At 34.0% G+C, this 17597-nt stretch overlaps 1 protein-coding gene across 2 annotated transcripts in view; it reads left to right on the forward strand.

Annotated features, from left to right (window-relative positions):
- The window catches only part of LOC127731037 (uncharacterized), a 167135-nt gene that overhangs the window by 92900 nt on the left and 56638 nt on the right, over window positions 1-17597 (forward strand). For both annotated transcript variants that reach the window (XM_052239811.1, XM_052239810.1), the window contains exons 7-8: window positions 712-835; window positions 8925-9138. In XM_052239811.1, the coding sequence (XP_052095771.1) occupies window positions 712-835; window positions 8925-9138 (338 nt within the window). The remainder of the gene's footprint in view (window positions 1-711; window positions 836-8924; window positions 9139-17597) is intronic.

The raw sequence follows: 17597 nt of genomic DNA on the forward strand, positions 1-17597 counted from the left end.
GTACAACCAAATTTCTCTTTTGAATGATTTGGATGCAAATCTCGGACATTCTAAAAATTATAAAGAAGCATCGTGATCACTTATTTCAGACGGTAATTTAAGTACGTCGGCAATAGAATATTTAATTGTGTCGCTGATTATTATCGGGTCTAGCAATGTGCTACTGTGTCCAGTCACCCTTGTCGGTTTCCGTCCCTTTTAACTTACTTGAAGTTGTCAAAATCATGTGTTTCCTTTAAGAGAGTGATTGATTCAGAGATTACGGTACCTTCATAGTGGTTAATATTATATTACAATGTTGGCTGCTGTACCCCAATTTTGACATTTTTACCTTTTATGTCTGTTTGTTTTGTTCACACATAGTTGTCAATATGATAGAATTATATAGGACTGTCATACAAGTGAGAGGTTTAGCTAGCTATAAAATCAGGTTTAATCAACCCTTTTCTACATTAGGAAATGCATGTACCAAGTCAGGAATATGACAGTTGTTTTCCATTCGTTTGATGTGTTTGAGCTTTTGATTTTGCCATTTTATAAAGGACTTTCCGTTTTGAATTTTCCTTGGAGCTCGGTATTTTTGATATTTTCCTTTTATATGTTTGTGTAATATTGACTTCAATTGCATGAATAAGTTAAGTTAGGAAACATGGCAAATATAATGCATTTAGATCTTCGTTTATGTTTCTATATCTGTTTGATCTATTCCAGGAAGTCTAACATATGAAGAAGAGTATATCTGCCCAGAACCGAAACCCGCTAACCCAGTTTTAAATTCAGTTCTGACCTGTACTTTGAAAGGAACAAATGATATACGAGTAGATTCAGGAGATATGTGAGCACTTTATTTATACATGCATTTTATCGTCATATAGAAATAATTAATAGCTGCACCATGAGCGCATGAAACATATTTCCTATTTTATTTTTTCAGTACAAAAGTTTTATAAGCCATGAAACATCTAGGAAAACTGTCAACATAGCAAAAGGTTCTTTTTCGGCTCTAACTTTTAGGCAAATTCCTAAGAAAAGTGATTTCTGTGCAAAATGCACAAAATTTTTCTTTTCGTTCGTGAGTTCAATCTCGTAGCTCTTGAAAGATTAGAAATAACTCAAAACTTAATTTTTAGTACTTATATTTTTGGAAATCAATTTTAAATTGAAATTTACAACGATTCTTTCACATCAAATGCTACCTTCATCTATACTTTTTAGAGGTAAATTTTATTATTAAAGAAGATGTTCCATTATTTGGGTTATTTTATACGATCTTTGTAAAAATGCGAGGCACGCGTTTTGAAATAGTTTTAAAAATCGTCAATGATAACCGTTGAAATTTGGTTCTGTGAAAGAATACAGTTCATACGTTTGACAATTTATGTCTCTATCCATTATGCATAATTATTAGTCGCTGAAAATAAAACAATTGTCTTCTTCCGGTAAGACATTATAAATGAAATTTTCTAAAACTGGACAAATTCGTGAATAAATACGTTATTTGAAAGCACACAAACATATTTTTTTTTGCGTAGTTCAGTTGTATTCAAAGAAAAAAAAAATGAAAATCATGCAATCCAAAATCCAAGTAAAATAGGATTTCATTGTTTTATTGTGGCGATTATTTGTAAATTTGACAGTCTATAGTCTGTCTTGTGGTTCATCAATTTTGTGGACTTGTTGACAAGAGTAGAAAGTGTCAAATTTGGCCAATTGATCTGAAAAGGAAAAACCAATAATTAAATCAATAAATAAGTATTCAATGAATATCAAAGCATTGGATATAGCAAATACATGAGTTCATTTTTGGCAAAGACAAAACAAGTATTAAATTCGTTTATTATGTATACGTTTTATAATCATATCTACTGTATATAGGTGTTTATCTCGTCCACAAATTCTAAATGTCCAGCTAATGTTCACACCCTGAATTGCTTGTAATTACTGACATAACATAGCTGCGATCGATCCATAATATAAGACAAATTAGCGTGCCGTTTACAAACGTCGTCCCTCTTCTGGATAGAAATATTAAAATTGTTTCTAGTGTTCTAAACTTCACACATTAGCACCGTTTGATCAGGATTTAAGAAAGTTTCGATTTAATAAGGAGAATAAAGGGGTTTTTAGTTGGATTAACCCTTTCAGGCATTTTCTTTTAAAAAGGTAAAATATGTAAAGTCCGAAATGTGTGTTATTTTCTTTTATTTCTTAACATTTCTAATCTAGAGGAAGCAGAAGACGAAATATTTATAAAAAGTAAAATGTTCTCTATTGAAAGTAAACTTTACAGTCCGCCAAAAGTTAAGCACCACCTATTTTTATTGCATCGAAATCTTTTTCATTTAAAAAAATCAGTTAATCCTCGAAAAAGAGCAAATATTCATGTAGCAATTTTGCTAAAATATACCATAAACAAACCGCAGACTTAAGTTTGTTAACGTATGCAGGTTCTATGCATTTGAAATTTGCGTTCATAGAAATAGTGAAAATTACACAAATCAGAAACGGAATTTAAGTTTCACTGTGATTTTATTTTTTTACAACAATTAATCACCCAATATCATTAAAAGTCTCTACAAATAATCTTTGGTATGTTCGGCAAATTTAATGTCAATATTTGAGTCAATAGGATGTGTAACACCCTCTCTTCCGGTGTAGTTCCTTAACACGGAGTCTCATACTCTGTACAAGCCTTCTGAACTTTAGTTGAGCAAATTTATTCCATTCAGCAACAATTGCGCTTCTTAAATCGCTAAGATTTTGCAAAGGTGGATCTCTGTGATTGAGATTTCTGCCAATGGCATGCCAGACATGTTCGATAGGGTTCATGTCTGGAGACATGGAAAGCCAAAAGATAGTGTCAATGGCTTCTTGCTCATTGTACTCTTTGTACTCGGTTACAATCCTTGCCCTGTGTGGTCTAGCATTGTCGTACATGCACAAGGGTCTTGAAGCAAGTGGAGGATTATCAAAATGAGGGACTACAATGTTTCTAAGCACCAAATCCCTGTATGTCTGTCCGTTCATGTTACCCTGCAGAATATGCATATCCACCTTACAACAGTATGATAAGAAACCCCATACTGTAACACCACCAGCAACGTATGCAGTCGATGGGCAAATGTTGTTTTGGTCATTAGCAGTTTTATTTCCACGGCAAACTCGTATTCTGCTGTCTATTGGTAGTACCAGAAACTGACTCTCATTTGACCAATGAACATTTTGCCAGCTTCTCATGTTCCAGCGTCGATGGTCATTAGCCCTTTGAAACCTGATTATACGGTGCCTGGCTGTTAGGGCAGGTCTCTTGACAACACGACGTGCTCTTAGGTAGCCTCTATGAAGTCGACGGACCAATGTTCAAACACTAACATGACCACCTTGACGCCAGTGGTGTCTACGTTGTGGGGCAGGAGTAAATGGGTTGGCTTTAGCGTGACCAATAAGGAGTCTGTCATCACGATCGGTATTTAAACGGGGTCTTCCGGACCTTGGTCTATATATCATTTACAGTTCCTGTGTCAACATGACGTTGTAAAAATCTGACAATGACGGTGTGTTTAACATTGAAATGGTTACCTATGCAACTAGTGCTCCTACCGGCATTTGACATGTTAATTGCTTGTCAAGGTTCAGTCACATATAACTTACCCCTTGCCATATTTCACAGTGACTTGGTGAAGGTCAAATTTGACCTATACGCGGGGCTGTAGGAAGATGATTTAAAGGCATCGAAACAGTGTATTCGAAAAAGTGCAGATGACCTTTAATAAAAAATTGCTTGGCGTGTTGATCGAATTTTTTTTTTTTGGTCGTAATGAATTTTCTTAGTGTATGTTATAGGCAATTCATAACACCAAACATAAATATTTTTTTCGCAATAGTTAAAAAAATATTGCCAGTTATAATTAGGTGGTGCTTAACTTTTGGCGGACTGTATATAAAATCCGAGCCCAGGGGCACGTTCTGCTGCTTATTACAGATCAAATTTTGAGATTACACAGATTAAACTTTAAATTTCTTGATTCGATTGTATTTTAAAACCTTATGTTTAAAACATTGTATAATATGTGGTTGAAAAAAATTTCAGAACATTAATGTGTATCCGTATCGTGGCATCCATATACATGTAATAAAGTTAAAACCATCAACTTTTTTATTTTATCCCAATGACTCTATCAAAGTTTTTTTTATTAAATAAAAAAGTGTAATTTGTAGCGTGTAATAAGTTCTGCTGTATAGTGAATATATTTACAATGAGATGGAGTAGAGAAGAAGGAATTCAAAAGATAAATTTACATATCAAAATACAGATTTAGTGCACCTTAATTTCTACAAAATAAATATGTCTTACTTAAACTTGTGGATAACACCATGTATGTTGTTTCCTTTTATATTTGATGAATCAAATTGCGCAGTACAAGGATATTTAGACATTCGGAAAACAAGAAAATTTGGAAAAAATTGATATTGAAATTAGTTCATTCAAAAGGTTGCAAGCTTAGTGCATTTCATATTATTAGTTGTTCTGTCAATAAACTCATCATAGATACCAGGATTTAAAGAAATAGTGTACGCCATATACTGGCGTTTTCTAGAAAAGGGATGGTCAATGGTGGTACTGTTACACTTAAACTCCAGTACACTCCTAAAATGATACACCAATATTTACGTATTGATGCAGGAAAAGTTGCCCTAATAAGGTTAATCGACAGACAAATTCGAAGAAAAATTGTTTGATTAAATTATAATTGTACTTTTGTTGAAATGATATTTATGCATTACAATTTAGAAAAGTTATTAATCAAAATCTAATCAGTCTGGAGTTTTCTATGTTGTGGTTTATATACTGTCTTTTGGTCGTTATTCGTTTTTTATTTTTTTTTTTTTTTTTTGCCATAGCATTGTTAATATAAAAATAAGAAGATGTTGTATAATTGCCAATGAAACAACTCCCCACTAGAGACCAAATGACAACTATAGGTCACCTTACGGCCTTCAACCATGAGCAAAACCAATACCGCATAGTCATCTATAAAAGGCCACGAAATGACAAATGTAAAACAATTCAAACGAGAAAACTGACGGCCTGATATATTTAAAAAAAAAACAATTAACGAAGCTCAAAAATGATATACAGCAACAAACGACAACCATTGAATAACAGGTTTCAGACTTGGGACAGACACATACAGAATGTGGCTTGGTTGAACATGTTAGCGGGCGCCCAATCTTCCCCCTAACCTGGGACAGTGGTATAACAGTGCAACATATGAACAAACTAAATTACTATAAAAATCAGTTGAAAAGGGCTTTACCAATCGAATCGATAGAAATCAGAAAAACAAGTAACAAAAAAAATTAAAAAAAAGTACAGACCGGACGTGGCAGGGTATATATACATCCCTACAACAAAATTGACACTATAAGTACAGTTCTGAGAGTACTCGCAATTACTGACAGCTAGTTCAAAGCCAAGAACATTAATAAAAAATCATGTATCTAAGACTAAAATATCAATCAATACACATCCAGCATCCAATTGATTTATCTAAGACTAAAATACCAATCAATACACATCCAACATCCAATGGATTTAGTGTAAAGACGTCATTAACAGTCAGAGAAAAACATGAACTTGTTTCAACTCGTTTTAGACTGATGGAGTTAAATGTCTATTTAGACATCTTTCGCCTTTCATAACATTACCAAATTACAAACAAATATCACGCTGGATTTCATTATAACATAAATAAGAACTTTGGTATCTAACTAATGGTTTCTGCTTGGTTATGAGAGTCATATCTTTCAAAAGTAACAGAAAATTCTCACTTTCAACAAAAGAAAGCCGTAAAAGATCACCAACTATAAACATTAGAGTAATTGTAAGATCTACTTGATGTCACTTTTTATACGATTTCTCGTTTCACCTTATTTACAAAATTCAAAACTAATTCTTGTTGGAACAACCTTTTACAAACAAATGAATTAAATAAAAGTCTTTGTTTATCAGGTAATTAAAATCTAAATGTTTTCCATACATTTTCTGCAGAGGTGGTACGACAACATTGGTGCTAAGTACAACATTTTGCAGATTATGTGGTATGAATTCAGCGGCCTGTCGGCAACTTTAAATGAATTACAAGATCGATTTGCTAATGTACCCTATTGTCAAATGATCAATGTTGCCTTCACGGAAAATATAGCAATTGTTTACATTGAAAGATTTATCCACGATCTAAAATCACTTTTACATTGAATATTATTAGTTGTTTTACTTCATGCGTAAATGATATCCTTCAGGAACTATTCCATAACTTTATAAAATTAGATTGCCATAAAAATACAAGGTACAAACTTTGTTAATATTTTGAAAGTTTGCAAGTGAAAAATATTGAAATAATTTATTGCGTATAAAGAATATTATTTATACATCTCTAAATATAAAAGTTTTTTTTACATGTAAGTCTCATCCGTTGCTACATACTAAAGCGCTAAACAACGATTACTTTCAAATTCAAAGTCCAAATATATTTGTAAAATCGGTGAGCAAAAATTGGTCGAAAAATAGGCACATCCAAACCCACATGTCGAAAACAATCTGACTACCCTGACCACACAATGACAAAAAACGAAAAACGGCCAAAAGACAAACAACAGTCCACAATACACATCATAGACATGATAGAAATCCTAAGACTGAGCAACACGAACCCCGCCAAATTCAAAAGTAATCTCAGGTGCCCAGGAGGGATAAGCAGATCCTTCTCCATATGTCGCGCCCGTCATGTTGCTCATTTGTGTTGTTCCAGGAGTAAATACTTTAGCCGAGTTCGCAAACTCCGTAGTTGTGTGTATTCTAGTTTCACTTAAAATAAAAAAATATTGTGACCCGAAAAATCACAAAAATAGCTGATCATATTTGCATCTTGATTTATTTGTTTATTGTACGGCTTGCTTTCTCCCTTGTGGTTTCCTGATTTTGTGGAAGAGAGGCGAAAGATACCAAAAAGAACTTTCAAACATATAAGTCGGAAATAAACTGATAACGCCATGGCAAACACGGAAAAAATACCAAAAGGCAAACAACAGCATACACAACACAACATAGACAAGTGGAGACTGAGCAACACGGACAATACCAAAAACCAGGGTTGATATCAGGTGCTCTGGAGGGGTAAGCAGATCCTGCTCCACAAATGGTACACGTCGTGTTGCTCATGTAAGTACAAACTCGGTGATAATTCTAATTCGGTGGGACACATTCAAGGAAAAGAAAAGCATGACCTTGTGCAATCCAAGCAGATTGTAGAACCATGAATGTGCATATGAATATATAAAAATAAACTTTAGTTTGATTTTAATTTACGGATAACAAAATCAATATTAATATCCATTAAAACCATATTCAAAGATCTAATTACAGTGTTGGTAATTTACCTTCCTTGGATTTGTACGGCAAAATATGTATTTCAGTTTGAAGTAACCGTATTAGATTTTTATTGAATCTCTGTCAGTCAATTAAGTTTATGTTGTTTACATCTCAGTACACTACAGTGTATTTTCCCAATCAGCAAAAATAATACACCGTGAATCTAACTTGCCCATTTTGTCATCAAATAGCGAAAACAAAGCAAACACTAAAACAAACCTGATACACGTTATACCCTGATTTGTTTTAAAACGACACGAAGACTCATTCATACGTGTCACATTACAAAAAGTACAGAGTCGACACATATCACATCAGATTCCCAGTCAATAAAACTTTGCTCTAACTACTACATGAACTTACACATAAAACATACATTCTAATGCAATTTGATTGTAACGATTTTTTTCATTGGACGTTGACAAATATTTTGAAGGATAAGATTCCACGTTCTGGCAGTCCGTAACTAAGGAAAGGCCAACATTTTTCAAATTTAGTGATTTTTTATTTGTAAATCACTTTGAAATTATTTTGCACACCTATTTTCCAATTTTTTTTTAAATCCACTTATAAGAAGACATTTCTAAAAACTTGTGATTTTTTACACAAAAGAAGTTTTTTTTCCAAAATTATTGAGCCGAGTTTTATCAAATCATCATATGCACATCTACATATTAAGCACAAGAACTGTGCATTGGCCTCCTATGTATACTTTTGGAGCTTTTGAGTTTACAATAGATTGATTGATTATTGGTTGTTTAACGTCTAGTGTCAAATATTTTTTGCATATTTAGGAAGAGAACAAATTAACAAATTAACAATAAATACAATAGGTAGGTCCGGTAATAGAGGTCCTCCGTGATGAAGGTCGGGGAAATTTAGACTGCCACTGAAAAATTAGGGTATATTGGATAGGGACAGAAAGTTTGCCTTGAAACAGGCCATTTTGGACCCCTCATAGAGTTGTCGCAAGGGTTCTAAACGCACAAAGAGAGAGGCATCGAATTTAACGTCCCTATTTTGACCGAACATGGCTGCGTACTCGTACAATCCCACACAGCTAAACAGACGCCCCACTTTAGCTAGGCTTTTACTGACGGTCGGAAGAAGACCTGTAGTGACCATATTTCTATTCCTCTAGTCACCCCCTGGGGCGTTAACAAAAGACTTTTCTCACAAAAAAAATTTTAAAGAGTAATGAGCCGAATTCATTAAAATATAACATGTACATCTAAATATTAAGCACAACAACACAATTTCAATGGCCTCCTACGTATACTTTTGGAGTTTTTGCGTTTACAAAAAGACAGACAGACAAGCAGACAGACAGACAAACAGACAGACAGACGGACAAAGCGAAAACTACAGGGCTCTCGAATCCGTCCTAATAAAATCTTGCTTGTAGAAATTTTTTATTGAAATCATAAATCGTTATCAATTCAATCTTTACAGTGCTCACAAGATTTTTCAATTTTTTTATCTTTTTTTTTAGATTTTCTCTGACTTTTAGTGCTACATCAGGAGGTTATGTAAAGTATCTCGATCGAGACACCAACCAAATAAAAAGTACACTCTATTACACTGGAAAAACCAGGGAAAACTTCATAGATTTTAAGTTTGATTATGAGGTGCCTGTCCACTGCATCAGCGATTCAACTCCTTGTTTGGATAAATCACCACTTCGTTTAGATGAAGATATAACACAGGTAATAAAATATAGTACCAGCATTTACGTACTTTAAAGTAAAATATATTACTAATTGCATACTAAACTGAGGTATCAAATGTAATGTTCGATTTAAGTCTTTGAAGCAGATCTGGATACTGCATTATTAAGGATACGCCTATTCTTAGATGACGAAACCTCCTTTTGACAAGATATCAATGGAAAGCAAATGGTTAAGCTGCAAGAATAAGTGTTTATCATACATGTCTTGACAAATTGAATGACAAAAAGACAGTTTAAAATTACATCAGAAAATTTGATTTATTAATCCTTTCGAATGGGATAGACTAGTGACGTCACTGTTACGAATTAGACTTTAATAGATTAACGGTTCGTACACACTCAATCTATTTTCGAAGACTAAAATGTTGATATATACCTCTGTTATCTCAATGAAAAATGAGAAGGTGATCCCGGCTTCTGATAAATCTCTCATACGTAAACTAGTTTCAAATCATGAGTCTTAGCATTAATTGTTGTTTGCTTAAAGTCTAGTGGCAGTTCTTTTGTGCCTATTAAGGATATATAAATCTTTAAAACTACAGTAATGTAGTCGTGTTTCCTTAACAAAAAAAAACAACTATCACGTTGTATGGGTCTAAATGTTCTTGATAACATCATTATTGATGTAGTGTTCGAAATGAAAACAACCCTGAGGTAATAACAAAAATAATTCTTATACAATTCAATCAGTAGTAACAATCAATTTATATAAAAATCAATATATCTATACGTATACAGGAAAACTGAATAAATTTCCATTGTGTTTTAAAATAATCAATTAACAAGTCACAAAAAACAATCTTACCCCGTTTCAAATTCTGTATTAATGTATTACATTATACTTATTTCTGCACTTCATGCATTGCGAAATATGCAACGACCAGACACATTGCATAGTTGCGCTTGTAGTATTTTTAAATGTGGCGATCGTGTCGTGGCAAGACGTTTGTCCCCTGAAAGGACCCGACCTGGACTAATTTGTGTAATATTTAATCAATAGCATACATTTGATTTGATTTGATTTTTGGTGTTTTAACGCCACTTTTAAGCAACGCTTTTGGACTATTTCGTGGCGGCCAGTTTTTATTGGTGGAGGAAGCCGGAGTGCCCGGAGAAAACCACCGACCTTCGATAGGAAAACTGACAATCCTAGTCAATTAAGATTGGAGTCGAGTGTACCCACACGAGCGGGGTTCGAACTCACAACATCAGTGTTGACTGGCCAGTGATTACAGTAGTTACTACTTAGACCACTCGGCCACCGAGGCCCCACAATAGCATACACATAGCATAATTAAAAAAGATTAAAAAAAATCAATAACATACACCTTTCATAGCACTGTCACATATTCATTAAGCTACATACTTAAATATCACCCAATCTTGGATATCAAATCTGGAATGATATTGTAATTAATATGTTAGTAGTAAACTGACCTTAAAAAAAATGATGGTCCTAGACAATTTTTGATACAAAAATATTACAATTCAATATGATTGAAAAAATGGCTACCAACTATGATAACGACTTGTAGTTTACTGCCCAAAAACAAAGAAAAGCTTAACAAAAGATTCCAGTCTAAATATATCTGCCCAATAGAAAACATATTAATCAATAGGTAATGTTCTACCTTGAAAAAAAACTAAGCAGACTACGAATTATAAGAATTGTAAATAAAACTAGATTTGTAATTGCTAGCAATAACGGATGACACCCTTCCCCCATTGCCAGGTGAGCGGCAGCAATTTTGAAAATTCCAAAGTCAAAGAGTGCATCTACAGATGTCTATTAACATTGTTGTAAAGTTTCATCAATTTTGGAGCATTTTGAAATTTTTGAAATTTTTGTTGTTTCCATGGAAACGGCAGCCATTTTGGAAATTCCAAAGTTGAATACCAACTCTTGATTTGCCACTGTGCCACTTAACATTTCTGTAAATTTTTCAGAAAGTTTGGAGCATTTTGAAATTTTTGGAAATTTCTTCGGTTTCCATGGTAACAGTGACCATTTCCTAAATTCCAAAGACACCTACCACATTGGCACATGATAAGGAACATACAATTAAAGTTTCAATGGTTTGATATGCCATGTTAAGAGTGTAAATACTACTTTAAGATTTTTCCCATAGGGTTTAATGCTAAACATATTTAGTTTCCATGGCAATAAAGTAGTTCCAAAGATTCTCAAAATCGTCTAAAACCTGTATAAAGTGGACACCAACAATATATATAAATTTGATGATTTTAAGTTCGGGCATAGTCAAAATATTTGCCAAAAACTAAAATTTTATTTTTTACATTTGTTCTGTTTCCATGGTAACGGTGGCCATTTTAAAAATGCCATACCCCGATTGCACAATTTTATATAGTGGTCCACATTATGGTATAGTTCCATCAATATTGTTCTAGCCAATTCCGAGAAATAGCATGGACAAAAAAGTGTGGAAGAATAAATATAATAATAAGAAGAAGAAACTAGATTTGCCATTGCAAGCAATAGCAGATGGCACCCTTCCCCCATTGCCAGGTGAGCGGCAGCCGTTTAGCAAATTCCAAAGTCAAAGAGTGCATCTACACATGCAAATTATTATTTTTGTAAAGTTTCATTAAGTTTGGAGCATTTTGAAATTATGAACATTTTTGCTGTTTCCATGGTTACGCCAGCCATTTTGAAAATTCCAACTTCAAAATGCAACTCTGCCCATGCCAGTTACCATTTCTGTAAAGTTTCATCCAGTTTGCAGCATTTTGATTTTTTTTTTAATTTTGAACATTTTTGCTGTTTCCATGGTTACAGTGGATAATTCCAAAATTCTAATAGCAGACATCTCATTGCCACATGTCATGTTATATATCAATACAGTTTCATTGACTTTGGTCAAATATTCTTTAAGAAAATGCTGATTTTATGCATTTTCCTATAGGGTCAATGTAAAACTTGCCCCCAGTTTCCATGACAACAGCGCCCATTTTGGACTATCCAAATATTGTCTTGACATCTTAGCATACTGGGTAACATTTTCATAAAGTTTCATCCAGTTGGGTCTTATAACGAAAGAGTTAGAATGTTTGATATTTTAGCTGTTTCCATGTTAACAGCAGCCATTTTGAAAATTCCGAAGTCAAACTGCAAATCAGCACATGCCTGTTACCATTCCTGTGGAGTTTCTTCCAGTTTGGAACACTTTGATTTTTTTCGCATTTTTGCTGTTTCCATGGAAACGGCGGCAATTTTTTACCATTCCATAGCACTGTGCACAACTTTACATGGGGTCCTCATTATAGTAGAGTTCCATCAACATTGGTCCATTGGATTCCAAGAACTCGCGCGGACAAAATGTGTGGAAGAAAAATAAGAAAAAAAAGAAACGTAGAATAACAGTATGTCACCCCAACTCCGTTGAGGGTGCCATAAAAAAGAAACGAACAATAACAATATGTCACGCCAACTCCGTTGAGGGTGCCATAATAAATCTAAGTATTCACTAATAACATTTAACCTTGAATAATGTAAAACATAAAAAAATATCTCTACAACATGTATTCTTAACAGAGTTAAAAGTAAAAACGATTGAGTTCGACACTACACAACTGTTCGGTCACCATCATCAATTGGTTGACCAATGAGATATGTCTATGTCTCTATTCACTAGACAAAATGTTTTGCAGCCTTAGATCTTTAGATACAAGAATAGTAATAGAATAATTTGTCTGATTGTATCCTTTTTCCAATCGTGACTTTTTGAATGATTGTGAATTCTAATGTCGGGAAATGATTGTGGATTCCAATATGCATACATAGCAAAGGAGACGCTTACTTTTTTTATTTGAGCGTCGGTTATGAGTTTTTTTTTTTGTTGACGAAACTCTCGTCTGGCGTATATAATTATAAGCCTAACATCTTGGATAAGTTTTTTTTTACCCTGTCGATGCTCCTTTTAAATTTCAAGTGCTTCTCTCAGTTTTTGTTTTATGATCTTGATTTGTCTTATTAATTGATTTATGAGATATTAATTTCGGTAAACTATTATAATGTCTTAGTTTTCATCAAAATGAAGATGATTTTTCTTTTTTTACCTTTTATCGGTAATACATGTTTTTTCTTTGCTTAAGTGTATAAAAAGATTCTTTTTCATTTCATCCACTGGCACTGCCCGAATATAAGCATCTATTAATGTTTTCCCAATAATGCATAATATATTATTTAGTCAAAGTAATGTAATGATGTATACTAGTACCATAAAAATTACGATCTGAGACGAATGTTTTGAATAACTATTTTTATTTCCTGATTCATTAGATTGACTTGCATTTCGTCATTGCATCATTTTATTTTAGTTTCTTCGACGGAATAAGAAAGTGCTTCTATTACACAAATATTTCTTGCCCAGATTTTTATTTGGAAAGTAATAAAAGGCGAGTATTGTATGCTATAATATATGATTGCAAACAGTACTAACATTTTCTCTTTACACCAAATAGCAAGGGAACTCGAAATGAATAAAATTGAGAATGGAAATGGGGAATGTGTCAAAGAGACAACCTCCCGACCATAGAGTAGACAACAGCCGAAGGCCACCAATGGGTCTTCAATGCAGCGAGAGAAACTCCCGCACCCGGAGGCGTCCTTCAGCTGGCCCCTAAACAAATATGTATACTAGTTCAGTGATAATGGACGTCATACTAAACTCCAAATTATACACAAGAAACTAAAATTAAAAATGATACAAGACTAACAAAGGCCAGATGCTCCAGACTTGGGACAGGCGCAAAAATGCGGCGGGGTTAAACATGTTTTTTGAGGAAACATAGTTTAGTCAAATTGTATAACTTTGGTGTTTTTCATGACCACATTTAGCATTTAACAACAAGATTTTTCAAAATGTCGCAGTGAGACACATACTGGAATGAAAAAATTGTGGGCTATCGCGTTGTATCAAATTGATTGGTACTAATATGAAACGTTATGACGTTACGCGCGATGTTCGTGCCTATAAGCGTAACAGACGTTATCGCTAAAATCGGACGTTTTTTTATGGTTCAGACGCTATAAAAATACTTCTAGAATAAGCAACGTTAATAACTATTGTACTATAATGATATGTATTCCCAATACAATAAATATGATCACTTATTGCAAACCATTTGACCTCTTTTAAAATGAATCATTTCAATCTAATTCTAATACAGATAAAACGAGAACTGTGATCACGATCACCTCCCCCTTTCCCCCTCAAATTAAGATTATCTCAAGTAACAGTTGTCAGACTACATTATTATTTTTTATGCACATCTATGCACATAGTATACTACACTAATGTAAAGTTTCATTGAAATCCAATTAACGTTTTAGAATAAGTTGCGCTTACATAACAAGACTATATATTACCCTATATTGTAATATTTAACAAAGTGATCTATCTTCCTGCATGCACATCTTTAGCTAGTGTACTACAACTACGTGACATTGTGTAAAGTTTCATTAATATCCGTCAAGTAATTTAAAAGGATTACTGATTACAAGGAAAATGGACAGACAGAAGGACAGGGTGATTCTTATATAGCCCAAACCTTTTTTGCTGGGGGATATAACAATATGTTTTTTATTGAAAAAAGAGGTTTTTAAACAATAACTTTATTGTGCTCCTTCCATTTCTTCCAATACTGATAAAATGTCAAGATGTGTAGTTTCCAGACGACTAAGAGTTCCACGCGTCGAACATTGAATAGTTGGTGAAATGTAAATAACAGATGCAATGGAAATGATGGAATGTTTCTTATCCAATAGTTTATACGACAAAAGTTTTTTTGTTTGGTCCAAGTATAAACCACGAACAACTTTGGATCCCTTTACGTAAGTTACGCCCCAATCATCGGTGGTGTCCTTTTTGAGAGTTTCGGGACAAACATCTGCTTTAAAAAGGTAATAATTTGAATCTGCTTCATCAGTGTTACTGCCAGTATTGTACCAAGCGCAATGAGGTCTTCCATTTCGTAATTTTCCGTGGATTCTGCGGGACCCGAATGGCGGGTTCGGTTGTTCTCGACAACTATCGGTATGGTCGCCTTACTTCCAAAGGAATTATTTATGCAGTCTTTGTAAGTACCAACCAAACAGTTTTCACAAGAATAACATGACAGGTACCTAACTGTCAAATTAGCATCGTCCAAAGAAGAAAAAACCTGATGGAGATTTCTAATACCAGGAACGGGTTTAAAAGATATTGTGTCACGATCTATACTCTCGACATATCTAAATATTCGGCGCTTACAATACAGTGACTTAGTGTCCTTCAAATGTTTCCCGCAATATTTAAAAAAATCTGCCGCAGATTGTATTATTTCGTTCCCGCGAAAAACAGCCATGTCTACTTGGTTCTTTAAAAAGCCCCCGGCTGCGTCCTGAGGTCCCTTTGCGTGAGAAGTTTCGAAATAATTTCGAATGAAAAGTTTATATCCGTGTTTGGAACAAATTTCGGTTAACATTCCAAAACAATTTCGTGACTTATACTGAACCGAACAACCGTCAGTAAACTCATGAATAACTTTTACATCATATCGAATCGAATCTAAATACTCCTTGACAAGGATTTGAACTTTTTGGGTAAAAAATTGGTTATGTTTCTCATCCGGGCTTATTACAAAGAAATGTTCAGTGATAATACATGCAATATCCGGCAAACTTTCTACTCCGTCTACCTCCAGAATTGCATGTCGATAAATTACGGACACATGGATAGATACCTCGGTGCGCTGAAAATAAGTTTGTTGAAGTTCAAACTTTTCTTTGCAACCGTAGTTTTCGGAATAGTCATGAATTATAATACAGTGGTTAGGTAATAAGTTTTCTTTCAAACATTTAAGTTGTGCATTTTGCCACTGTGAACTGAACTGATGTCCAGCGAATTTGTCTAAAAGTTCTCTAAAGTAATTAAACATATCACCCGGTTTAGTGCATTTTCTGACAAGTGTAAGTTTTTTCTTAGAATTCACAGTGATATATTCGTACCGTTCCCAAGATACATTGGGAGCATCATCCGAAACATTCAACTCTTCGTCTGTAAATTATAATAACGAAAGTCCACATTTACTACATTCACGATCTAAACACGCCTTTCGAGTAAGAATTATTAACTTGACCCTTATCACATAGAGTAGCCTGGCAACGGCGATATCAGTCAGGTGTTCATAAACAGGGTACAAGTTTTGCTCGAAATCTAAAATGTTCGGAATCGTGTATTTCTTTCTAAACTCCATTGTTTTTGAAAAAAAAGATCTTGCTTCTATGTGGTAGCGACAACAGCACGTAACACGATCCTTTGGTCTTGCTGACCGGACAAAATACGGCTTTAATCTCTCAAATGTTATTTGGTTCATTTTTATGTTTGGATTATTTATACAAAAGTCATTAAACACTTCAGTTTGAGATTTATCAAGTATATATATAGGATGTTTTAAGAATTGTTTGGGGCCGATACGGATACGCTTCGTGTCATTTTTGTTTCCAGACGGATCTGTCCAAAAATTGTACGGGATTTTCTTTACATCGTCAGTAATAGCATCTTTCCTCGTTTTTCTCTCAAGATATGTCCAACATGACTCTCAGAAGTAAATATTTGCGTTAGTACTCTTTTTCCTTTCGATAGCCGTTTAAGGGGAAGTCCCAACTTTCTTGAAAGCAAAGTTTTCTTTCGTTCTTTAGTTATGTTTTTACCACTCGTGCTTGCTACGATTACACTTAATGCAGTTCTTGTCGAATCAGATCTTGAAAATTTTGCCTGGTCGACTATCTCTTTAAGATCATTTAGAACAGCATTGCCAAGTTGAATGCCCGTTTTTTCTTCAGGCGTCACAACAAACTTTAATTTTTCAAGCGATTGAGCAGTTGGGGAATGTTTATTGTCTAAATACGTGGCCATTACTGCTACTCTTTTCTTCGGTGTTGTAGGGAGTGCCCTCTTCATTGACTTTACAGCCCTGCTTTTCTCCATCTTATTCGAAAAAGTGTTTTTAATGTCATTTATAGTGTTTATAGTGGAAACTTTATTTTGAGTTTTCCTATATTTTCTTTTCCGTTCAGTGTCATAAAGTCGTTTATCAGCTTTAAACTGTCTTTCTTTTCTTTTTCTCTTGGCCGCGGAAGTTTCAGAATAACCACAATTGTGACATTTTTGTTTTAATGCATTCATTCTGTCTTTTTTCTTCATTTCGTAGTTTTGTTTACACCTTTCTCTGTTTTTCTGTGACTTTTTCTCCTTCCACATTTCCAATCTCAAAGCAGACGTGCTTTTACTAACTGCAAATTAAACTCATTACCAAAAATTTATGATTGAATTTTAAAAAATGGAACGCTTGTTTAAAAGAAGCCTCTTCAGTGCTAAAAGATAGAAACGCATAAAAGAAATGCTCGTACAATTAGGCACCCAAGTTTTACTC

The sequence above is a fragment of the Mytilus californianus genome, unplaced genomic scaffold (genome assembly GCF_021869535.1).
Source record: "Mytilus californianus isolate M0D057914Y unplaced genomic scaffold, xbMytCali1.0.p SCAF_2, whole genome shotgun sequence".
NCBI classification, from domain to species: domain Eukaryota; kingdom Metazoa; phylum Mollusca; class Bivalvia; order Mytilida; family Mytilidae; genus Mytilus; species Mytilus californianus.